The sequence below is a fragment of the Stigmatopora nigra genome, chromosome 3 (assembly GCF_051989575.1).
Source record: "Stigmatopora nigra isolate UIUO_SnigA chromosome 3, RoL_Snig_1.1, whole genome shotgun sequence".
Lineage (NCBI taxonomy): Eukaryota > Metazoa > Chordata > Actinopteri > Syngnathiformes > Syngnathidae > Stigmatopora > Stigmatopora nigra.
The window spans coordinates 10,626,763-10,652,467 of record NC_135510.1 but is presented as its reverse complement, the minus strand read 5'-3'; the positions used below and the strand labels follow the sequence as shown (position 1 = coordinate 10,652,467).

Below are 25,705 nucleotides of genomic sequence, written 5' to 3'. Positions count from 1 at the left end.
TGGCACTCCAGGCATAGTTGAACATTAACTATGTAATAACTTCTCATTTATTCATTGACTTCTCTTCAAAACAAGATGTGAATTGTGCCATTTTGATGCGGTAATTACAGTGTTTAAATTCGACAGCAAATCCAGATCAAGCACAGAAAATTGAACTAAAAAAAGCATCTGGTAATAATGTCATTTGATGATTTTAGCTTGTATAGACAGAGTCATAGTATAAATGGTGGTAAGATGGATATTAATTGAGACACTTAATATAGCCCTATAACAAATAGTCTTCTGCTTGTGGAGATTGAAGCATTTTTGTAATCCCACGCCATCCTTGTACAGGGATGGTCCAGATACAACCAGTCCTCAGTTGGGTGTCTTCAGTGGTAACACAGCATTGGAGTCGGCCCACAGTTCCAGCTCGACCGTTCTCATCCGCTTTCACTCTGACTTTTCAACTGGTGGATTCTTCATTCTCAACTTTCATGGTACACAAAAACTCATTAATTATTTGTTTTTCAGACCTTCTTCCTTTTCTATCTCAAAGATACCTGAGGAAACCAGAAAAAAAGAGAAAGGGAAAATGAGAAACGGTTCTGAATTGAGGGTCTTTATTAGTGTGGTGAAAGATTTGAATATTAAATCTTTTATTAGTGGTGAAACAATAGCAAAATGTATCAGCAAACGTTCATAGTGTTTGCTAGCATGCAATTTGAATCATCGCCTTTTATGTGTGTGATGAGCAAAAGGAGCATGATGGTTGATTTATAACTTTGTATGCTCGCACATATAAATGGGATATTAACATTAACCCAAGTACTGACGGCGTATGCCATGGTCAGTTTGAACTTAATTCAATTTGATACGTTTGAGGTAAAACAAATACGGTCCAAATATCTCATCTTCAACCCTTCAATTATCTTGGAAAAAAAGGGATTTATGCTGTCCACATATCCAAAGCTCATAAAACTAACCTCCTATACAAATGGGTGTATTTTGTGCATCCTCTTGCGACTTTTACTGGGAACTTGTTCTTTTTCTTTCCAGCCTATCGTTTGAAGAAATGTCCTCCTCCGCCTGTAGTGGAGAATGCTGAGGTCATCTATGAAGATGAAGACTTCCTAATAGGTATTAATTCTTTCTTCATCTTTCTCCACACACATATAATAGTTATTTGTACATTCAAATACACCAATCGAGCATGGACTTTGACTCTCATAAAATGTATCTCAACTCATTTTCTGAACCGCTTCATCCTCATTAGTGTCGCGAGGGGGTGCTGGAGCCTAACCCAGCCGACTCCAGACCAGAGGCCAGGACACTCTGAATCAGTGACCAACCCATCGCAGGGCACAAGGAGATGGACACCCATTCACGCTCACACTCATACTTAGAGGAAATTCAGAGTATCCAATCAGCTATGCATGTTTTTTGGAATGTGGGAAGAAACCAGAGTACCTGGAGGAAACCCACGCAAGCCCGGGTAGAACATGCAAACTCCACACAGGTGAACCGACCTGGACTTGAACCCAGGACTCCAGAGCTGTGAGGCTGACGTGCTAACCACTCGCTTCACCGCGCCGCCCTAATAAAATGTATTCAAAAAATATATAAATACTTACCTTACAATGTCTTTATTTGCACTCAGCATTATGTTGTATAATGCGTTCATGACATCTTTAACCTTTCTAACGTCATTTTCAAAATAAACTAGGACTAAATATTGTTCTTTCTGTCAGTAATATGCAGTTTCTTTTGTGGAAAAATATGTCATTAAAGAAGGCATCGCATCCACATCCGTACCTTTTCATTGATGCCACGCATTGGATTATCTAGCAAACTTTAACCAATGCGCCTCAATGCATTTCAGAATTCAATAACATTTTTGGCAGCAAACTGAAGTGCGTCACTAGTCAACATTTGTACATCTACGCACTATTGTGGTGTTTTCACTGGCACCTTTGCTATTCTGCATTGCATCAATTAGTTACTCCTTTTCATCTAGTTTTCCGAAAATACACACATGACAAAACAACATATACGAGCCAAGATGCAATTAATCTAAAAAATAACTTAAATTTCGAGCTTATGAATTAAAAAGCAAAAAAAGGAAGCCGACAGTTCTTTTGGAAATTTCATTGCTCGTGGTCTACACTAACCTAATCGTTACATTCTGTGGACTTGCTGGAGTCATTCATTAACAAGATTTAATATTTTTAGGGGATATTGTGGCTTATCGCTGTCTCCCTGGATACACACTTGTTGGAAAAACGGAGCTCATGTGCACACTCAACTCCCATTTACTGTTTGAAGCCCCACCGCCAACATGTCAGGGTAAGGCAGCATGCAGTATGACTTGTAAATAATTTATTTAATGTGTTTATGCACACAAAAAAGGAATATTCAGTCTACACTGAAAAAAGGTACTTTACAAATGCCTAATTTAAAAATCTATCATAATGCAGAACTATATTTTTTTAACAAACTGTAATATTAATATAGACTTATACTTCATTAAAATGGGGACTTGTCCAAGATAAACGTATGATAAAGTTTGGGGAAAAAATGGAATTTTACAGGAACATCATTAATTTGTTTTAAATGTGTGTAAATATTTGTGAGTGCTACTGGAAAACACTATCATTTGTACACAACATATATATTCTACAGCAATATTCACATAGGGGAAATCTAAATTTACTCACATGAGGTTGTTTTGTATTCCGAAAAAGTAATATGTCTCTTTAATGTTTCAAATGTGGTAGAGAAGTCATCAGCTTTCTCAAATGTGTTTTGTGTCAATAATGTGTGTATTGAACGAAAAGATTAAAAATGAACATGGCAGCAACAACAGTTCTTTCTGTATAACAGCTTGGAACAGTATGCTCTTACCATGGCATTATGCAACTCAAGTGCTACAAAATGTGGAAGATAGGCCTTTCTAATAGTTATTGCACATAGGAATGGATTATTGTATGTAGTCGAGGATTGAGTACATTAAGGCTGCTTCCACACACACTACACAATACACAAAAGTCTTATTTTTTCAATGCTTCATAAAATGGATGTTTATACTTATATTTTCCAGCCCAATGTCCAGCCAATGAGGACCGGTCTTCTTCATCAGGAATTATTTTAAGTCCTATGTTCCCCAGCAACTACCCAAACAGCCAGACCTGCTCCTGGCTACTGCGTGTTTTTACAGGTGCACTTGGCAGAGTACCATAGACTCTTAACAAAAATGGTGGACAAACAAACACTAGATGTCACTCAGAATTTTTATGTGTTTTGAGAGATCATACCTTCAACTCAACTTGTCTTTGTTAAGACCAAAAAGATTAAATGAATAGAAATGAAAACACAAGTAAAGGATACATAACAGCTATGTTTATTTAGCAAAATGTTCAAATTCAAAAAAATCAAAAATCAATTAGAAATTAAAACATAAAATGATTTAAAGGAGCTAACCATTTGATCTTACCTTAGATCTTCAGGTCATTCTACAGGTCAGGAGTATAATAACCAAGTAAGATTATAACCATGCAAATGACGATGCTGGAGTCTTTATCATAGGCGGGCAACACGAAAAGGCACATATAGTATATTTTCTAAATAGATTCTGACTTGACAACTGTCAAAAAATAATAACGTTGATATACAGAACCAAATTCTGAGTTTGTGCCAGGCTGTGAACACATTTATTTTGCATTGCTCTGACTGTACATTTCTCTGTTTTAAAATAAGCATGCAGTGGTAATTTCCATTATGCAGTGATGGAAAACACTTCTGGAGACTTATTTCCGCACACAGGAGGTTGCCCCTGGTGTATTACGCATTTGATTAATACTAATTTGCTAATAAACAGTTATATATGAGTGAGATTGAGTCAATGCTACATTTGCAATGACCACAGTGCATATAGCCAGAGAGGTCTTTATGCAGATAGCTATATGTCCCGTGTTTTTAATAACACTTTGTAGAGAACCAAAGCAGTTAGTCTCTATTGTGTACCCCATGTGGTCTGTGGAAATATACATTTATGCTTGATGGGGTGGTTATCTGACAACTCTCTTTTATTTCTTAGGTTACATCATCAATATCTACGTTGAGATGTTCCACAGTGAAAAGCAATTTGACGAGCTGGAAATTTTTGACGGTAATCTTTTTTAAACCTGATACACACAAACTAATGTGGATTTACACATACTGTCCTGCTTCCCTAACTTTCATTTGTTTACAAAAGATCATGATTGCAAACACGATTCATAATTGTTAGATCTTATTTGTGTTGTGCAAAATTTCCCATGTGGATTTAAAAATCTATTATTTAACAAATACAACCTAAAAGTTTGCAAAGCACATTTGTGTTAATGAGAGTTTGTGTTTTATCGAGGTTTCAGAATTTTTATATGTTTACAAATGTGCCTTATTGTCACCACACTGAAGCTAATGTTGTGTGGAAAAGTACACACAAAACAATGTCATATCATATATCTGTTTTGTTAAATGTTCTGTTGTTGGTGCATAGGACATTAGTAAACCAAAAAAATGACTCTTCCAAAAAGCCATATTTGCAGATTTGTGATATGAGAACAACGTTTTAAGTGTTGGTAAATAGCCCAAGTTTTGCATACTTCATGAATAAATCATTGCAAAGCAATGTAACAAAAAATGCATTCATAGTAATAATAGGTAAATTGAATTTAAACATACTTGAAGGCTTCAATCATCTGTTTGGTTTGCACCATACAACACAGTTATTATTAGTATAAGATTAAGGGAATAATGGAACCACTACCTAGGTGAAAAAACTAATTATGCAGTCATCCATGCAATGCAGAATGTAGGATTCACTATCTCCACATTGGATGTTTCACAATATGTTTTATTTATGTACTACATGCAGGATCGTCAGGGCAGAGCCCTTTGCTTGTAGCTCTCAGTGGAAATCATTCATCTCAGCTCAACTTTACCTCCAAAACCAATCAGCTTTACCTTCGATGGTCCACTGACCATGCAACCAACAAGAAGGGATTCAAGATAAGATACTCAGGTACATACATGCACTTCAAGCATTTAGCATAATATATACAATGTTGGGAAAAATACTTTACAATGTCTTTTGATTGATCAGTGTCAACATAAGTATAAGTGAAAAACACAGTTATTCCTATCTAAACTAGAAATATATGACGTTGAAAAGTAAAGTAACCTTGAATCGTCCTTACCCATTATTAATGGTATGGTCTGAGTGAAGTTGTGCTAAACCTCCAGTGGAATGTTTTGCTGTTATGTTGTTGTTTGCACAATGTTCAAATCGGTAACATAGCACAATACACCAAACAAATCGTGTTCACTGAACCTGTTGACATTTAAAAAAAAAATAATCTAAATCTGGTTTAAAGTAGACAATCATTATAATCACCAATGTGTACTGTGTAGACTTTGGGAGTCTTCAATTTGAAAAGATAGATAGCTTTAATGAATATGAGCTGTCAGTTATATGAAATGGCCTGAATCTATTGCGGTTTTTCATTTGGTTTCATATACAGCAACACAATTGACGTACTCTGTATATCTAATAACGTGGGTTGCACATTATTTTGCAGAGGGATAAAATAGAGAAAGGCGAAAAGCCTGATGAGTCATTCGGAGAGGCTGATGAAAGATCTTAGTTTTAAAGATGCATATTTGACTTGGAAATTATTTCTGACTCACTTTGCTGTCAGGTGTGGGAGAGTCATTCCACCTACCTTTAAAAAGTTTTCAGTTTTTGACCAAATGTATTTATTATGTATCATTACCATTTTATTTTGCTTTGTCTCTTCAGCTCCGTACTGTAGTATTAATGATCCTCCAGAGAATGGGGGAGTTGTCAACCGAACCATACTCCACCCTGGCAGTAGACTCCAATTCTACTGTAATCATGGTTATCGCCTAGTTGGTTCAATGAATTCCACCTGTAGACTTCACCACAATGGCCTTTTCTATTGGGACACCCCTCCACCGTTTTGTCAAGGTAAAATTGATTTTTTTTTAAATCTAAGTGCAATAGTTCCTTGAGGTCCACATTTGTTTCCACGTTTGTGTTTTTGTGTGTATGTGTGTGTGTATATATGCGTGTGGTCACAGTCCAAAAGGTATATATCACAAAGCACCACCCTCCAATAGTCTTTACAAGGCCAATTGACCTCCCGTTTGTATGAGTTCCAATTTTTTTCCCCCCACAACATTTTCCTTTGTGATTGGCAGCTATCTCGTGTGGGATCCCCCACTCACCAGGCAATGGCAGCTTCTATGCCTACCATTACAATGTGGGCAGTCATGTGACCTACCACTGTAATCATGGTTATCACCTTGACTCTAGTCTTCCTGCCACAGCAGTGTGTTTGGAGGATGGCAGCTGGAGTAATTCGGCCTCAGCCCCAAGGTGTCTGTGTAAGTATTACTTGTTGTGATTTGTGGGTAAGAGAAAGTGCTATGTGGCTAGTTGAGACTTAAAAAAAAAAACCATCAGACACAAACTATGCATCATCCTAGGTTTTATTCAAATTCCACTTGCTAAACATGAAAATGGTAAATGAGACGTGTTCAAAATTAGGGGAAGAACTTTTAGCTTTCTTAAAGGGTGACTGAAAGGCCAAATAAAATGCATTTCAATGTAAGAAAAATAATGAAACATTTAATCAGGAACTTAACTATTTTTAGTATTAACATCAGCCACTCTATGGTCCCTGTGGAAGGGCACTTAGGTAGCTCCCCAACTTTGGGGGTCTTGAATAATCCACCTTTCTGTCCTTAAAGCACGTCCTGGCAGTTTATCACTGGTAAAGCTACACCACCCTTGTTAACTATGCTCTTTATTAATTCAGATCTTACATGTATTTCTCAGCTATCCACTGTCCCAGCCTTGAGGGCCTCTTGTCAGATCATGTAACCTATCGTCTACTCTCTGGTACATTGGGAGAGTTTGGTTCCATGGCCATGTTGGAATGCTCAGCAGGGTACTCTTTTGGGGCGGGACATCGGAGACTACGCTGCCTTGCCAATGGGACTTGGGAGGGGTCTGATGACCCTGCCACATGCAAGAGTAAGACTGTTTGCAAGTTGCAGGACACAGTACACATTTGTCAAAGAAATAGTGCCATGTATTTTTATTGTTGCATTATTTTATGATATTTTACATTGTCAGTATCATGTTTTTGAATCAGATTTTTTTTCTTCTGTGTAGTCTTGTCCTGTGGTGATCTTTCTACGCCCCCATTTGGCACTAAGCTAGGAACATTGACCACATTCGGTGCAACTGCCATCTTTATGTGTAACCATGGTTATACATTGGTGGGGTCACATGTCAGAGAATGTGGAGCCAATGGGCTTTGGAGTGGTTCCGATACCAGATGTCTTGGTAAGTCCCGGATTAGTAGGCCACATGTCCAAATTAAACTTTATTACTAAATAATAAATGTTTTCTTTTTTTTAATCTTTTTTATTATTAGTTATGGACAGGACTGTACACATCTATTTTCTCTACTCGTCCTGAATATACATAGATTCAAAAACCCTTTAAAACATCTGGATAGTCCATTTAACATAGAACTTGCGGGAAGCCACCTCATGGTGTAGTGGTTCAAACAGTGACTTTGGTGTTGGGAAGCATGGGATCGATTCCCTCTTGGTGGAGGTATGATTGGGCATCTGAATAGTTGTCTGTCTTTCTGTGGGCCCACAACTGACTGGGGAACCAGTGGAGAAAATAGCCTGCCTTTTGCCCAAAGTCCACTGGGATAGACCCCAGCAACCTCCACAACTCTGCAAGGATACACAGTGTAGAAGATGGATAAATTATACTTTTGAAATCAATGTTTCTCCATCTTGATGAAAAATACTTTTAAAAAACAATCTATTAACATACTGGTGTTAAGTCAAAGAATAGTGAATCATGACAATTTAAAGAGACTAGTGTGATTCAGCCTATATGTGACCAAGAAAGTAAATCAAAATGACATTAAATGTGTAATGATATGACCTTTACTTCTTTAATTTAGGTATATGCATATTGGGATGTATTAGCAATTCAAGTTTATTTTTATTCTAGCTGGCCACTGTGACTCTCCAAATCCGATTGTCAATGGTCACATAAGCGGTGATGGCTCGAGTTACCGCGACACAGTGGTGTACCAGTGTATGCTGGGATATCGCCTGATTGGAACATCAGTCAGAATCTGCCAACAAGACCACCGGTGGTCTGGAACAACACCTGTGTGTGTCCGTAAGTGCTTGATTTTTAATATGCAGATGAACCCTTTTTTTAACAAGAAGGATACATGTAAAATTTAAATCCTTATGGGTCTCAATATTAGGTATACCTGCTGAATATGATTTATTCCTCTATGTATGAATACCTACCTATCTTGTACTGTTGATTTCTAACAGAACTTTTACCTCGAGGAATTTAATTGCCTACCGAAAAACAATTTCAATGTCAATGCCATTTTTCCGTACCTCTATTTGGTTCCCACAGCCATAACATGTGGTCACCCTGGAAACCCAGCCAATGGACGGACAAACGCCAGTGAATTCAACCTCAATGATGTTGTCAACTTCACTTGTAATAAAGGTTATGTCCTGAGTGGAAATGCACGTGCTCAGTGTCGACTCAATGGGCAGTGGAGCAGCCCCCTTCCTCTCTGCAAAGGTAACGAGCAGTGAAAGACACAAACGAATGAACGCTTATCTTAATGCTTTAATTGGATAATGTGAATGTGAACAATTAACTACATTTAGCCTGTCAGGTTTGCCATTAGATATCTCCCAAAACATGCATAGAGAAAGTGGAAAGAGGAAAGAATGTGTGTATGTATGCATGTATGTACATATGTACGTATGTATGTATATATGTATGTACATATGTATATACGTATGTATGTATATATGTATGTACATATGTATATACGTATGTATGTATATATGTATGTACATATGTATATACGTATGTATGTATGTATATGTATGTATATATATATATATATATATATATATATATATATATATATATATATATATATATATATATATATATATATATATATATATATATATATATATTTAGCAAACTTAATAAAACATGCACTATTTCTAAAATGGGATGGAGTCATTTACATTATATCAGACAAGCAGAGTTTGCACATTTTATTAAGTTTTTTAAATGCATACCAACCAGAAGAGTCGGATTTTTTTTTGCATTCAATTGAAAGGGAATGTAATTTTTGATGTTGTGGAATTTAACATTCATCCATTCAATAGTGCTGTTTGTGAGTCGTAGTTTCGAAATTCACACATGGAGTATTCATCTATTGCCAGAAGCACATTCTCTTGAGCTACCCATGCATGTATGTAACATTACCAACCTCCACTGACCTTGTGGCCGTGGAGCACTTATGATGTATTAAATTGTGCAAACACTCAGGCGCACTACTTGGTCACAGGGGCAGATCAATATAGCAGAGTTGTACACATCGGTCTTTCATTTGAAGAACTCATACATTTTCCTTTCTGCCCTGACTCTTCCTTCTCAGCAGCTGCTGTCAAATAGGCTGTTTTTTTTCTTTTCTTTTTCCTCCTTGGGTGTCCACACTTGCATACAGACACACTCGCACGCACTCTTTCAGAAAATAACACAGCACTTTTGTCTGACGTTAAGCCTATACACTGTTTATTTCAATGGCCATCCACCTTAAAGAGTGCTGCTATCCCTTTGTAATGGGAATCTGAAGGACCTTTAATATAGTTAATAACTCATTCAGTAAATTCAGAAAATAGAAATGTCTAAAATTTACACAAGCATAAGTCATCGCGTTTCTTTGGTTTGTTCATTCAAATTATGGTTTCAGATTTTACACATTTTTGTTGTCTCCTTTCTTGCAAGTGGTAAACTGTTCAGACCCTGGACACGTAGAAAATGGAGTGCGGCAGTCTAAGCTACGTTACCCTGAAATCTTCAGCTACGGTACAACAGTTGCTATCCACTGTAAACGAGGCTTCTACCTCCTCGGTTCTGCGCTCCTCACCTGCTTACATGATGGGCGCTGGGACAGACCAACTCCTCGATGCTTGGGTGAGTGAAGAGATGATTAACTTTCCTTCAAGTAGTTAAACATTCAAATCATTTTTCATCAACTCCTCTCATTAAAATGATCACTATAATTTATTTTAATAAAATTGATGACATCTGGGTAGGTGGAAGCTTGCCATGAAATATATTTTATTTATTCATAGTTCATTCACCCCCATAGATTATGATAGACTTCCAATCCACTTGAGCTCTGTCACTGTCAAAGGCAAACAATCGATTAAAAAATATTAACTATTATTAGACACCTTATAGAATATTCTATGGAATCTACAGAAAATATAAGAACATTGGCCTCAAAGTTCCAATGATTTTGGCCGAGTGTGTAATTTATGTAGCTGATAAGACATACAAACTAAAGAGCAGTAATACAATGGGAACATTTCATTTACTAAATACTATAACACTTTCCAATGAGGACCAGGCAGCATGAATGCGGAAATAAGCGAGGAGATAAATGGTGGGATCGGCATGAAGCATGGGGCATTAAATTCCTGGAACAAGGTATTATAAAAAAATTGGGGCAAGAGGAGCAGGTGACTGGGGGGCAAGGAAAGGAAGAAGTAATCCAACTTTGGCTTGGTGTCGCTGGACCGACTGTTTGACACAAATAGAAAATCGAGGACAATTTCCAATCTGTGTCATCTAGAAAGCTGTGCTATCTGACCTCTGTAAAATGTCAATTTTTCAACAATTGAAGAGGAAAATAGAAGTTTTTTTTCTCCCTGTAATGTCCATCACATTGACGCTTCGGAAGTATTTCCGTAAAATAGAATCCCAGGTTTTGTTTTAAAGTTTCCACGGCATACAACACATCCAATTCTCCCATTGCGCTGATTTAATTTATCTTATTCCTATTGTTGCAAACAGACTTACTGGTAATCACCCTTTGCCACCTATCACCAACCTCCCTTTTCTCACCGTCCTTAATTTCTTCTTACAGCAATGACCCAGCTGCAGTAGTTTATTCAGAAATAGATGCTATCCATTTTTGGCCTCATTCCCATAAAGATTAACACCACTGCCCTCTCTTTGCTCTTTCAACTACCCCTAATTCTCTCTTAGGTATTTCCTGCGGTGATCCTGGTGTACCCCCAAACATGATCATGCCCGGGACCCACAGCTGGGCGTATGGCTCCGTGTTGCAATACTCTTGTGTGCAAGGAGGGACACTTGTGGGCAACACTACTCGCCACTGCCAAGAGGACGGCACTTGGAGTGGGGTACCACCCTATTGCACTGGTAAAGTTACCATACTTTATAAAACTTCACTCCTGGTAAAACCTGCGCATGATCTTAGATGTTTAAACATTATTCTTCATAAAATATGCAGCCGACAGTCAAGATCTGCTTTTGTGTGCAAAGCAGGCTATTTCTAAATCTACAATTTTACCGGGTTACAGCTTCCCCCAGCAGGGTGTGAATTCACATCAATGCCAGATAGGAAATAGGATCCCTATCTCATCTGAAAGAAGCGAAACAAATGTTACTCGACAAATAGATATGTAGGTAAATAGATAAATAAATGAGTTGAGAAAGTCTAGGGTGACTTTAACAGCACATGGTACTCATGATTTTGAAAATAATCAAAATATAAAAATGAAATGGAAAAAGTGTATCTAAATAGAGGGACAACCTGCACACCTAGAGATGTGTACCAAAAGATAAACAAAGTGAAATATATGTTGAATATACATAGACAGAGTAAAATGATGAATCTATACATATTACTATTTATGAGAATTTGTGTGTGTGCGTCAATGTGTGCGTAAGTGTGTTTGTCTGTTAACATTGCACAAAATATTAGAATTTTGCAGTACGTAACTCTGGACACGGCATTACATATAACCGTTACATTGTTGAGTGCATGCGATTTGTGGAACCATAATACAGTGAGTGTTTAGTGTACTGTTTGTCTGTAAACTGGGGTGAAAAGTGTGAATGGGTTTTCAACCTTTTTTGATTCAAGAGACTTGGCTAACATGTACGGTCAACAATTTAGGGATTTGATTAATTGTCAAAGAAGGTGGGCAAAGCTGGGCCCCTCTGCTTGTCTGATGTAAACTAAATGCCTCCATCCCATTGTATAAAGAGTGCACATTTTATTAAGGTTGCTAAATGCATACCAACCAAAAGAGTGGGTTTGCATTCAATTGATAGGAAATGTAATGTTGAGGAATTTTCCATTCATCCATTCAACAACAACAGCATGTTACTGAGGTTACCCCACAATGAAAACTCCAGAGAATACATCTCAGACTGGCTTAAATCTTTGTGAGAAAAGTTGTTAAATGCATTTCTACATTTCATAGACAGAAAAACGGACAAGCCTTGCCTGTCTTCTGCTTATTTCTTCATAATTCCACGTGAGCCACAAAAAAAATCTAAAGTATTTTCTGGAAAGCACTCACTGAGATGACTAATGTATGAGTGAAAGTAAATATCCTGGCCAGGTCTACCATTTTGAGGAAGATGAAGGTGGAAGAAGAGTTGGATTTTCACTCTGCTTGCTTCAGACCAGAAGGCTCAGCAGGGCAGAATCAATCCTGCAGCTGGAGGCCCTCATTCAAATAGACTGTGTCTCAATGGGAGCTATTAAAGTCACAAATCCCTACCGGTGGAATTTGAGCACCTAAAGTCGTGATATGCTCAGTGCTTTTACTGCCAGAATAATTTAACATTGGCTAAATGCAAAACTATGATAGTTGTTGTAGGGTCCACTTATGTCTTTTCTTATGCTTTGCAATTCTTTAATTGTATAATTGGTAGGGGATATGGGATACGAATGTTACTTGAAATATTGTATCCATGTTAGTTTCCTGAGCTTACAGTCATTATTTTTTCCTTATTTTTAGGAATAATATCTCAGGATAAATCCGGCTTGTACAGAAATTTAGTGGAAAAACTGTTCAACCTTAGTTCTGAGTGTAATTGTATTATATATAATGAACGCAATATCCATATTGTATGTCCTTCCATGCACAGCAACAGTACATTAAAAACATGAATTGGAGGTTCTATGTATTTTGCTTTTGGATTTCTGTACCTCCCAATGCATATTGGTGTACACATTTCTAATTTATTTGAGTAGGGACATTAACTCTAACTATTTCTTGTCACTATAGGTCTGAGTCCAGGGATATGTGGGGACACAGGGCTTCCTCCCCATGGTACCCGTTTAGGAGACGAGTTTAAAACCAAAAGCCTGCTGCGTTTCAGCTGCGAGGCAGGATACAATCTGATTGGCTCCGCTGAGAGGACGTGCCTCCACAACGGCACATGGAGTGGAACACAGCCTGTGTGTCAAGGTGAGTGAGCTCATTGGCAAGCATTTACAGGGAACCTGCAGTGATGTGGAAGGCCCTCACTCCTCAATTCACATCAGGCTGTGGTGATTATGGTGGGCTTAAGTGACATTCTTTTTTTCTTCTGGCAACTGTTTGCTTTCGCAGTTTCTTAATTTTTGATACAAACTCCGCTCATACATTTCGTAATCACCACATACTATACATCCATCAATCTGACCGACATTGGTCGAGTGAAAGATTACACTTTAGATTGGTCGCCAACCGAAAATCAGATTACAGTACACCATTGAAATATTCTACTTGCTTGTTTGTGAACAATTATATATAATAATATAATTATATATTGGTATTCAGCGCTAGTTTTTAATGGTTAAAGATGGCTCTCCTATGGAAACTAATCTTTGAAAAAATGAATCTGACCCACGCAGACCAACTGCTGGCCAAAACTAAAATATGGAGTGGAAATTATTATGTAAACCTCTTTCCCTTCTTAAAATATGGACTTAATTATTGTAGAATGTTTGTAAAAATAGCTAAGCCAAACAAGTTGAGAAACTTAATCTCTTCTGTTTGGAATGTTGTACCATCCAACTACTTGGCATGTTTGTCGCAATAAGCCTTTGATTCTTGTTGCAGATTCAATGCATTATTGTAAAATGAGTCAGAAATTTAGAGATGTTCATCAACCTACACCATTCGTCTTGAAATCTCACACTGAAACTGAGGTTAAAGCTACAATTGTACTCTAAGTTTACCTTGAACAACAGGTCGTTTAAAATGACCCTACACCAGTTTGAATGTCATTTTGGAGGTAACAGAGGGGAAACCACTGGCGTGTTTATGCAGTTGTGTGTGTGGCCTAGATATTGAGGATTTCAGCTTGTGACTTAGCTGGATTTCCCAATCCCTGCCAACAAAGGTATCCCTACACAAAAGCTGTTTCCAAGTGAAGCTTTTCAAACCCTTGAGAGTTGAGAGAAAATGAAAGTGGGTCCTCATAGCCCTGTGGAAAACCCAGGAAAAGAAACATGCTTGGTTTCCGTACTCTCAGTGCCATAGTGTGTTACACATTTCTATCAGAGTTTAGCCGGAGTCAGTTACCGAAAGTGATGTAGACGAAGGTCAGCCTTTACGCACGCTATTCTCCTTCTCCCTCACTCACTTGTGCCATGTTACGGTGCTTCTGCCTCCAGTTTGAACTTGTGTGTTAAAATCTCCCTGGAATCTTGCTCTTTTGGAATTACTTCCTCCTGAGCACTTGCAATTTGGTATTCCGACTCTTGGCAAGATAAAGACAGGGTCTCAACTATATTTTCCTTTGATTTATCTGACCTTCAAGGTCGTCACCGGTTTCAACTAAATAGCAGCAAACCAATACATACAATATTTTTAGTGTATAATTTAAATGGCCATGTATTTGTTGATCATTTACTTTGTGTGTAAAAAAAAAAAAGTCGTATTAATTGAAAAAAAATCTTACGTATGTGAATGTTGCTTTGGGGTAAGGGATGTTTCTTAAAGAAAAATACTGAATTTTAAAGTTGGTAACTAAGCAGCAGTGTGCTACCTTCTGTTCTGATCTGCGTCCATATTACTACTGATGCTAACCCCAGTAGATAAACTAATTTCATGAGTCCAATGGAATCATAGGTAGTGGTAAATCATATCTTGGCAGTTGATATTTGAGATTGTATTATTACCGCTAGGCGGAGTACCAGTACAGCACTAAACATAGACACATCAAGTGCAGGATGTTCTGATTATCTTCACTTATAACCAACCCCCTGATGGGGCTCCTATTCTTAATAAAGAATTGTAAAAACATTTACTAACTCAGCTCTGGCAATTAATATTAAACTGTATGCCAGCCTTGAACAAGATTATAATCTGTATTTTACATGATAAATATTTTTTGATCCGTTAGTCTTTAGTTCATCATGTAGTATTTAACTGATTGTAATATAAATATATTTTGTTAATTACCATGCATTGAAGTAATTGAGGGTAGTAAAAAAAGATTTTGGTACTTGGCAGCAACAAGATGATCATACCAAATGGTTTAGTAATATGGGGATTTTTTAGATTATAGTCATTTTGACTGTGTTATTACAAAGCTTGTTGAAACTATCAATTATATTAACCACAACTCAGATTGGCTGTGGCCTGGCATCTTCAATAATGTTGAGCTGTAATGTTGTTTCATTTGCGATTTCACTGGATCTTTTTTTTTTTTTACACATCCTTTCTTTTATCTACACTGAAGTGATACTGCATTCATCGCACATTAGTTTCTGTCTGTGTGTGTGATCTCAATTATTTGTGTCTTGTCTGACTTTTCATTATGCTATGGTGTTTAAAAGCTAAATCTAAAGACTGGTGTATTTATCACTGAGACATACTAAGATCCATATACATCCATATCATTGTGAATAGCTGTTCTTGTGAGCATGTAAATTGCATGTCAACACAAAAACTACACAGTTGTCGTTATTGTGGCACATATTGATGTATCTCATCAATTGTGAAATTGCTACTTGTCAGTCTGCTGTTGTCGAATGTGCTTATTAGTGACATCATCATTTGCTACTTCATCAAAGTTGTTATTTAATGTGGCTCTATAGATTTTGAATAGTTGTTTTGAAAGGCTACAAAGAGCGCTAACACCAACAGGGTGCGACAACATCAAATACAAAGGCAATGTCCAATTTGAGAATCTGTTGTCTCCAGATGCAATAGTCTTCATTCATCGACAGTGTAAGATACAAGAGATGTATCAAAAGTTCTGCCTTTGCAAAGACACTGTGATCTCGCAGCTAGAGCAGCCACCCGTGAAACCTAATTATTCACCACCTGCAAATGTAAAGCAGTAAGATGTCTTCCAGATTATGTATTTCTTCAGAAAATATGACAAAATATGGCATAAAACCTCACAAATGTGCAACAAGATTACAGGCATCTCACTGCATACACTGGAAATTCAGGTTGTTTTAGAATTCAGGAAGCATAAGTTGTTTGAATACTAAATGCAGCGCATCTAAGATATTGCATATTTTATTATATAATTTCACTATATGAATGTGTGTATGAATAAGCCATTGCACATATACATGTCAATGAGCATTGCCTTTGTAAATGTAAAGTTTCCATGCACTTTGCATCATATTATTGATGGATGTTGGATACCACCAATGTTGTAGCCAACAAGCTAGACTGGCTCATGCATATTTGGCCAAAACCAAGAAGGAGTAATTTGAAACCACTGTGGATACTGTAGGTGTGTTTAGCCTGCAGCTCACAGTCAAAATGCTGCACTGTCTGCTATTATAAGTGCTGGGAATCTCTCCAACAACCCTTAATATTTAATTTGCCTTACTACCTCAAGGACATATTTTTGTTATTTCCATCTGGCTCTTGCAATAATCTCATTATTGCAGACAATGCACACGATCGACCTTGAGTGACAGCAAAGCAGTCTTGCTAAGAATGACAATATTAATAAGATTAACCATCATTTTCCATTATGCTTTCACTTCTCAGCTGTATCGTGTGGGAACCCCGGCACCCCAGCCCACGGCATAATCGTTTTCAGTGAAGGCATAACCTTTGGATGCTCAGTGGTTTATGCATGCTGGGAAGGCTTCAAAACATCGGGTCTGACTACGAGACATTGCACAACTAATGGAACATGGACAGGACAACCACCCGATTGCACCGGTAAGGGATGGAGTGGATTCAAAGTGCACGTTGTCTCAATTTATCTCTGTTTTGGGAAGCACTGTGTAGCTGTCACAGAGGCCCATAGAGGTTTGGAGGGAAAGAGGAAAAGAAAAATGGGAAACAAATGAAGTAGTGAAGCAGGTTAGTTCTTGTGGGAGATTTAATAAGTTTCTGTAACAAAGTTGAAGAAGAAAAGTTATTAAAATCAGTGAAAGAACAGTGATATGTTCACATTACAACCTCAGCACTTTGCTAACTAACATGACTGTAATTTAATTATTCCCAAGTGACCAAACATACAAAAATATATATATGACTGCTATAATGTAGTCATAACTCAACTTATGAATACCTCTAGGTACGAATTTTTTTGTATCCAAATGAGTGACTCAAGATACTCACTTTAGAACATTGCTACCCTCTATTGGCTTCATGTCATCGCTCTCATTCTATCTTATACAAGACAATAAAAGCATTCAATTAATTTCAATTGGCCAATTTTAAAGGGTTTAGTTGGTAGTTGTGTGAGGACTGTGGAACAAATTACAGAATTTACATATAAAGTACATCTCTACTTACAAAAATTTCAAGTCATAAAAACGTTCTGGAACCAATTCAGTTTGTAAGTAGAGGTACAACTGTATATCCTTCAAATCGGATTACAACCATGCTTTAATTGATGTTCTTCAACATCTTGCAGTGATCAGTTGTGGAGACCCAGGCTCAATAGCCAACGCTGTGTACTTGGGACGAGAGTTCACCTTCAACCACACAGTGGTATATCATTGTAACCCGGGTCACATAATGGAACCGCCTGGACTAGGACGCAGCGTTTTGCAATGCACTAAAGAAGGACAGTGGAACCAAACTAAACCCGCATGTAAAGGTAATACTTATTACTATACTGTTGTTAAATTGTTGAGTTCCATCATTTAAAATTTGATACATCACCATTCTGTTGCTTGGTAGTGTGTCTTTGATTCCCCGTTGATCGTCAACTCTTGATGGAGTGGTTCACAGACGTAGGGGGATCAGGTTGTGTTGAGTATCAGCACTCGCAAATCCCATGCCATTTTCCTAAATTGGAAAAGGGTGAAGTGGTCAAGTATGAGAATTTGCCCCAAGTGCAGGAGTTTAAGAGTCTTTACGAATCAGGGCAAAATTGAGACATCAATGATTGGATTGATGTAGCGCAGATGTCAACCAAATTTCACCAAAGGGACTATTTGGACCATTTTACAACAGAAAACAAAAAAATATGCTACCACTGTTTTCCTCTATCTGCATCCATTGTAGAGTGAGTATCTAATTGCAGTAATGTTACTCAGTGGATATATGTTTTTGCTTCTGTTTATTATGTACTAGGCACAATTTTCTTTTTTTCTTTATTCTCCCTATTTTTTCTCTTCTTAATTTGTATTTAAATTGTTTGCTACTTCTGGTCATATTCTGTATTAACCAGAACTATGCCAAACTACGCTGCTACAAAATAGTACGCACTTTATTTTATCATGTGTCTGTATTTTGGACCAGATCTGTGACAACTCTATCAGTCGTGGGCCTTGATGGACACATTTTACTGGTCGATCTATCTTGCCACTCACACCTCTGGGCATGAGCTGTTGAGTTGGGACCATAAGAACCAGATCACAGATAAACGGATAAAATGAGTTCTCTTCTTCACGTGGTGTCAGATGTTCCCTTGATATATTGAGTGAGAATCTCTGTCCTTTGGGAGGGGTCTAAAATTGAGCCTCTGCTCGTCCACACTGAAAAGAGGGAGATGTGGTGGGTAGGGTATCTGATTGGAATGCCTTTTAGACGTCTTGCTGGTGAGGTACTACTGAAGCATGTCCAACCTGGAGAAATTCTAACAAATTGAATTGTGTTCATTGCGGATACAGATGAAGATTAGACATTGGTAACGATCGATAAAAGTAGAGTAATAACAATCAAGTAAAATCACATTCACAGTGTGGGCTAGCAGAATAAAATATCCCACAGAACTGAAGAAAGATTAAATCTTGATACTTAAAATACCAAATAGCAGAGTGTTGGTTTATTTCGGGAGTAACTTTTGTCCTCTACACACACAAAGGAAGAAAATAAAACAGAATGTATTAAACCCAAATGAGGCCGAGATTTTACAAGAGTCCATATTTAGAGTTTAGCCTCAAGTTCTCAGAAGCATTAAAAGTAATACTTCCTGAAAATCTCTATGCCATTTCATCCTACAAACACAAAATCTCCAGATGGCTCATGTGGTTGCTTTGGCTTTGAACTGAAATGAAAAAGCTGAAAAAGCCACCAAAGAGAAGATGCACATGGAAGTGAAACAGAGAAGCAAGAGATAATGGAGGTGATCGAAACTGAAACAGAAAATTGAAAAAAATGGGAAAAAAAGGAATAATTAGATGGAGAGCAGAAGAATTGTGTGTCTGAGGGAGGGGTGGGGGGTTAAGCATTTCAAACAGATCTTAGGGATTCATTTGATCCTCTTTTGCAGCCAGTTTGCTCGTACATAGTACGTACTGTACAGGGATGGATTTGGAGCAGTTTGTTACTCAGAGTCCTTTTTACGCCTCGTTGTTGCTCTGAAGTGAGGCATCTCACCCCCAACTGTTTCCCGGACTTCGCATTCACGCCCCCGATGTCTGTGTGTGTGCTCATCTACGTGTGCATGTGTGTTTCTATGCCTCTACACAGCGTCCCTTCAGGGATTAATAAAGAATCTAAAAAAGGCATTTCCAAAGTGTGGCCTGACAGCCCAAATCAATCAAGTAAGAGTTTGGAGGAAGAGGAGAAAATGAATCCAGTAAGTGAAGGTCTAGGGGAATTAAAGGGATGAAAGGGGCGTGGCAATATAGAACATTAGATAACTAAGAGCAAAGGCCCATGCCAAAGGCCGGTTCAATTTTCCAGAGAGTTTAATGAAAGTGCCACACGATACAAATTACCTTTTTTAAATGAAAACTGGTCAAGGGTAGATTGTGTTTAATTCTGCAGATTGCAAACGAATACTGTGGAAATTCTTTTTAAAATCCCACTAGAGTTCAGGGATACTTTACTGAATTCCATAGATTAAACTTCACTGAGCCACAGTCACCCCGTCGTTTGCTTGTAAAATAAACCAAAAAGTGCAAAACACAGTTTTAATTCCATTTTGCCAAAGCCAGAGTCAGTAACCAGAAGTAATGTAGGAAAAGGCAAGTTCTTTGCACACGGTGTGCTCATCCGCTTAGTTTCGCAACTTTAGCAGACAGCGTTTAGTTATTTTTTCAAGAAAATGCAGTTGTTTTTAATCAGAAAAAATAGTTAATACATTTTGTAAATTAAACTGTAGTTAGTTTTTTGTCGGAAATTTCTTCAAAACGAAGACTGTTGGTATAAGACTTTTTCCCAGCGGTGAGCAGAGTGGACTGAGCAAATAGAAGTGAAGCAGCTGTTGTTTTGATCAAAACATTTCACTGAAGACCGCTTTGGCCAAGTGCCAAATGACGTGTTGCTGATTAACAATTAGAACCGAAACAACAAGGCTTGTTGGCCCTGGCGTCGCCAAAAAATGCACAAAAAAGTCCTGGTCTTAATAATTTCAGATGATAATTTATGAATTTTGAATCACTTTGATTGTTGCTGTGTAGAGTCAAAGGCTTACAATCTACGATATTAACTATTGAGTCCGTGCTTGAGATTCTATTACAATGGTGCCCAAGAAACTTGTTGGGGTCTTGGTCTTTCTCGCACTCTCGCAATTTCTCTCACGAAAATCTCACTGTCTCACAAATCTTGGTCCCTCTCTCTCGCTCTCTCTATCTCTCTCTCTCTCTCTCTCTCTCTCTCTCTCTCTCTCTCTCTCTCTCTCTCTCTCTCTCTCTCTCTCTCACACACACACACTCTCACTCTCTCTCTCTCTCTCTTAACTTTCCTAGACATAGTATTTGGACCTCATTAATAACAACTGACCAATTCTCTGGAAATTCCTAATGTTTCCCTGCAAAGGGTTCATTAACAGTGACATTCTCATTACTTTAACAAAATCCTGCTACACGATGGCATCAGTTTGACTCTAAAAATAATTTAATTTTAAGTAAGGAAAAATGTACAAACTTGAGCAAAGTGCAGGAAAACTTAAGCTTTCATCCTACTAATAAACACCAAATGTCCTTGTAAAAAAATTGACCCATTAAAATGACCCAACATAACAACGCAAAGGAAAATTTCACAGGAAAAAAAGGTGTTGTAGTGTAAGGGAATGTGCCATCACTGGTGTTGCAACGAAAGCAAATGTGTCAAGGAGGCGAGGAATAGAGGGAGCACGTTATAGAAGAAATTTTTGCCCCCAACCCTGTAAACACACAAGAGGGTAAGGATTAACCCTTAAAATGTTGGCTGGGTGAACTGTACCAGGAATGATATGCCCAAAAGTCAAAAGAGGAGGAATTCGGGAAGGGAGAAAGATGAGTAATAATTTGCATTAGAGGATTTTTTTTAAATAAAAAATAATACAAAATTAATAAAAACAGGACAGGCGCTACAGAACAGGGAGCAGCAGAAGAAGGGCTATCAGGAATGAGCTAGAAACAAGAGGAAGGAACAATATGAAGAAAGTCTAAAAAAGAACAAAAGGTCGCATAGTAGCTAAAGGTTCAAGGAAAAAGAATGGTATTAGAGGCAGTAATGAAGAATCTCTTAAGTCTATAAGTATCGTTTCTCCAATATTACGTTAAAACCTATGTTGTGTTCACAGCCCTTGTGAGGATAAGTGGAATGAAAAATGAATAAAGAACCTTGTGTTGAGCTTATTGTGCTCAGCCGTGTTGAAATGTGGAAAGTCGGAAATGGAATTCATTGTTGATAAAATAAAAGTCGTAGCCATCTTACAATCAATACATTCTTCAGACTCAGGGACACGCACAAATGTAAACACATAAATAAACACTATTTCATTTATGTATTTTAATTCATTCATTTTCCAAACCGCTTATCCTCACAAAGGCTTTGGGGGTGCTGGAGGCTATCCCAGCTGGCTTTGTTTAAGTTTTTTTTCCCCCAACCTTAACATTTTCTCTGTTATTTAAGAATTCTTTAAAGCTTTAGACAGATCTGATAGGAAATTTTATTTCGTGACATTTGAGATCAGTACCCCCAATTTGTTAGAATATAGAATAATATTTTTTCATATATAGTATAACAGTAATCAATAAATGTTTGGAAAAAAGGTAACTGGCACAGGATGGATGCTAATGGATGTTAATTGAGACCTCGTTTCACAAGTGTTTGTCCGAATATTTAAGTTTTACCAGGTGTTATGAGACTGTTAGGAATAAATTATCATATCTTTAAGTGTGTTACTTTTAGTAGTCAACTAAATCAGTGTTACTAAAAACAGCTTCCTCGTGTAGCTACATTGTGAAAAATTAAGGCCTCGAACGTTGTTTATGCAAGTTAGAAGAATAAGTCTCTTTATATAGATTTTTGGTTCCATTCATGGTTTTAATATTTGCTTGACCAAGATACATATAAAAAAAGCACCGTATCTATTACGTGCAATGAAGTTTAATGGAATATCTCAACGTCTAAAATGAAAATTCCAAGTCTCAAATGCACCTTTTAGTGATTTCGCCTCAATAAACAACATGTAATTTGTCTTTGGTTCAAAGCAATTGTTCTCCTGCTACTCATTGGTCTGCTGAAAATGCAAGGTGGTAAGGGAAGCAAAAAAGACTAAGTAGTGAGATGGGAGGGCAGGAGAACTCATTAAAGCAAGTGAGGAGGAACATGCCCATATGGTGTGTGTTTTAGTGTAGCTGGTTGGGCAACAACTGTTTGGATATTGCTTTATTTTCACCTTTTCATTCTTAATCCTACTGTTACTACATGTATGTGTTACATGAGTATGGAAAACTGGTGTATGAATCATTTACATGCTTGTGTGTATTAGTGAAGCGTGTGAGGCCATCTGTCTGCTTGTTAGATGGAAATTACTGTGACTTTATTAGTTGTCAGGGATCCTGCAGATGGTTGTCAGGTATTATCTTTGGGAGTTAGGGACAAGCACTCATGCATGGGCACGGTCTGATATTCATCTCCATGATATGAAATTTTGTCCACATGCGTGTATGAATGAACTCCCCATCAAATTACAGTGGTGTTTTTTATGCTTCCCAGCGTGTGGAGAATGATTTTCAATGCATTTGTACAGAAATGAAGTCACATAAAAAAGGAGCCAATTTAAGGAATTTCTGGAGAAAAAAACTTTTTTTTGCTCAAAACTCCTCCAGCTAGAATAAACAAATAGCATCACAGATGATGAGGAATGCTGTGTGTTTTTCAGTGATCCAATGCGGACCTCCCCCTCAAGTACAAAATGGGGAGGTCAAAGGAACTGACCATACATGGGGATCAAGTGTAAGCTACAGTTGTTTCCATGGTTACCAATTGTCCTTCCCAGCGGTATTGACCTGTGAGGGGAATGGAACGTGGACCGGAGATGTACCACAATGTCTGAGTAAGTCGTTTGGTGTTAACTCGTATTCTTTCTGAAACAACAATGCATCTTACATTTCCTTTAAAATCTAACCTGGCCTGCCTTGTCCAGCTATGCTGTGTGGTGATCCTGGCTCTCCTGGAAGCGGGTTCCGAGAAGGAAATATTTTTACTTACCGGTCAGTGCTATACTATATTGGTCACTAATACTGTGTTTTACGTTCATTACTCTTTGAGACTATTCACTGTGACAGTGTGTAAAGCACATAGGCCAACTATTTTCTATATGGCCGTCACAATAGAAGGTATTTCATCGCTTATCAAAACAGGTTTTTGACCAACAATAAGGAGCACAACAGAGAACCTGAAAACTTAAAGGGATGGAGGGGAGGCCATTGGTGGACTTTGTTATTGTTCACCATGTGTGTCTTGTGAAATTCGGGTGTTTTCATCTATAGGTCAGAGGTCAGATTCTACTGTCATCCCCCATACTTGCTGGTTGGCTCCGCCTCCAGAGTATGTCAGGCCGATGGCGTTTGGAGTGGCCACCAACCTGCCTGCATAGGTAATGACCACCATATGTATGTAGAGAGACAAGGGCAGATGTGTCCCCTAAATTGGCATGTTGAGGTTAACAAAAGTCTGGTGCAATGTAGCTTTGTCGCTATCTATTCAAACAGTGAAAATGATTAATTTATGAATCTGACAGATTAGTTAATACATTTTTGTAAAAAGAGGGTTTTATTTCTTTTTTCAACAGTACAAAATATGAAAAAAAGTTGTATTTCAATTATATTGCCATTCCTGGTGACAAGTTTTAATTAACAATTAATAATTATAAGTGAAAAGAAAACCTGTGTTTTTGTTCCTGTACTTGTGCAGACCCTGCATTTAACAGCTGTCGTGACCCTGGAACACCAGCTTATGGTATCCCAGTGCAAGCCCTCGGCCTTCAGGTCAGAGATGAAGGTTTCAGTGCTCAACTTACTGTAGTATAGTCAGTTTCACTATAAATGTATTCATTAATTGTGGGCACAGATATGTAAAGGTTTTGTTAAATGGTTCAAATGTGTATATGAAATATATTCTTTCCCCTTCAAGGTTGGAAGCAAGGTTACATTTAAGTGCCGCAAGAACTACCACATCCTTGGGTCAACCACCAGAACGTGTTTAGAAAATCTTACCTGGAGTGGAACACAACCTGAATGTATTGGTAAGAAATTAAATATTAAAGTTATCATTCTGGGTGCTGTGTTCTGGTGTATAGTAATAGGAGCATGAAAATCCCTGTTGAATTCAGAATCTTGAATTTTTTCCATCTCTCAGCCCACTCATGCCGACAGCCCGAGACTCCCAGTAATGTGGATGTCCGCTCCATGGACCTGCCAACTTTGGGATATACACTTATCTACACCTGTCAATATGGCTTTTATCTGGCTGGAGGATCAGAGCACAGAACATGTAAAAGTGATGGAAGATGGTCAGGAAAACCACCACTGTGTAAAGGTATTTTAATTCTCAAACAGAAATAGCTGCTGGGCAGCCCGGGCGTTGAGTGGTTAGCTCGTCAGCCTCACAGTGGCAGACCTGGGTTCAAATCCATGTCGGTCCACCTGTGTGGAGTTTGCATGTTCTCCCCAGGCGTGCATGGGTTTTCTCTGAGTACTCCGATTTCCTCCAACATTCCAAACGCAAGCATGGTAGGCTGATTGCACACTCTAAATTGGCCCTAGGTTTAAGTGTGAGCATGAATGATTGTTTATCTATTTGTGCCCTGCGATTGGCTGGACACCAATTCAGGGTGTCCCCGGTTTCTAGTGCAAAGTCAGCTGGGATAGGCTCCAGCACCCCCCAATGACCCTAATGAGGATAAAGCGGTTCAGAAAAGGAGATGAGATGAGAAATAGGTGCTCTTGCTAAAAATTCCATTAAGACATGACTGCTTCAACCTTAACAATACAAATTGAAAATCAGATGAATGCAACAGACATTTGCATTTTCATAGTGGCCCCAGGTGACATGATTTAGTGGTCTGTAATGTTAGTGGACAAGCAAGGACAACATTGATGCTGTT

General features: G+C 38.0%; 1 protein-coding gene across 2 annotated transcripts in view; it reads left to right on the top strand.

Moving 5' to 3' along the window:
* The window catches only part of LOC144193894 (CUB and sushi domain-containing protein 1-like), a 253,549-nt gene that overhangs the window by 214,212 nt on the left and 13,632 nt on the right, over positions 1-25,705 (top strand). For both annotated transcript variants that reach the window (XM_077712526.1, XM_077712525.1), the window contains exons 46-68: positions 334-479; positions 1,039-1,119; positions 2,212-2,325; positions 3,080-3,196; positions 4,076-4,147; positions 4,898-5,044; positions 5,822-6,010; positions 6,244-6,429; positions 6,884-7,081; positions 7,223-7,396; positions 8,087-8,260; positions 8,513-8,686; positions 9,917-10,105; positions 11,186-11,362; positions 13,246-13,428; positions 16,966-17,142; positions 17,846-18,031; positions 23,480-23,653; positions 23,744-23,810; positions 24,090-24,196; positions 24,514-24,587; positions 24,733-24,844; positions 24,958-25,137. In XM_077712526.1, coding sequence (XP_077568652.1) covers positions 334-479; positions 1,039-1,119; positions 2,212-2,325; positions 3,080-3,196; positions 4,076-4,147; positions 4,898-5,044; positions 5,822-6,010; positions 6,244-6,429; positions 6,884-7,081; positions 7,223-7,396; positions 8,087-8,260; positions 8,513-8,686; positions 9,917-10,105; positions 11,186-11,362; positions 13,246-13,428; positions 16,966-17,142; positions 17,846-18,031; positions 23,480-23,653; positions 23,744-23,810; positions 24,090-24,196; positions 24,514-24,587; positions 24,733-24,844; positions 24,958-25,137 — 3,398 coding nt within the window. The remainder of the gene's footprint in view (positions 1-333; positions 480-1,038; positions 1,120-2,211; positions 2,326-3,079; positions 3,197-4,075; positions 4,148-4,897; positions 5,045-5,821; positions 6,011-6,243; positions 6,430-6,883; positions 7,082-7,222; positions 7,397-8,086; positions 8,261-8,512; positions 8,687-9,916; positions 10,106-11,185; positions 11,363-13,245; positions 13,429-16,965; positions 17,143-17,845; positions 18,032-23,479; positions 23,654-23,743; positions 23,811-24,089; positions 24,197-24,513; positions 24,588-24,732; positions 24,845-24,957; positions 25,138-25,705) is intronic.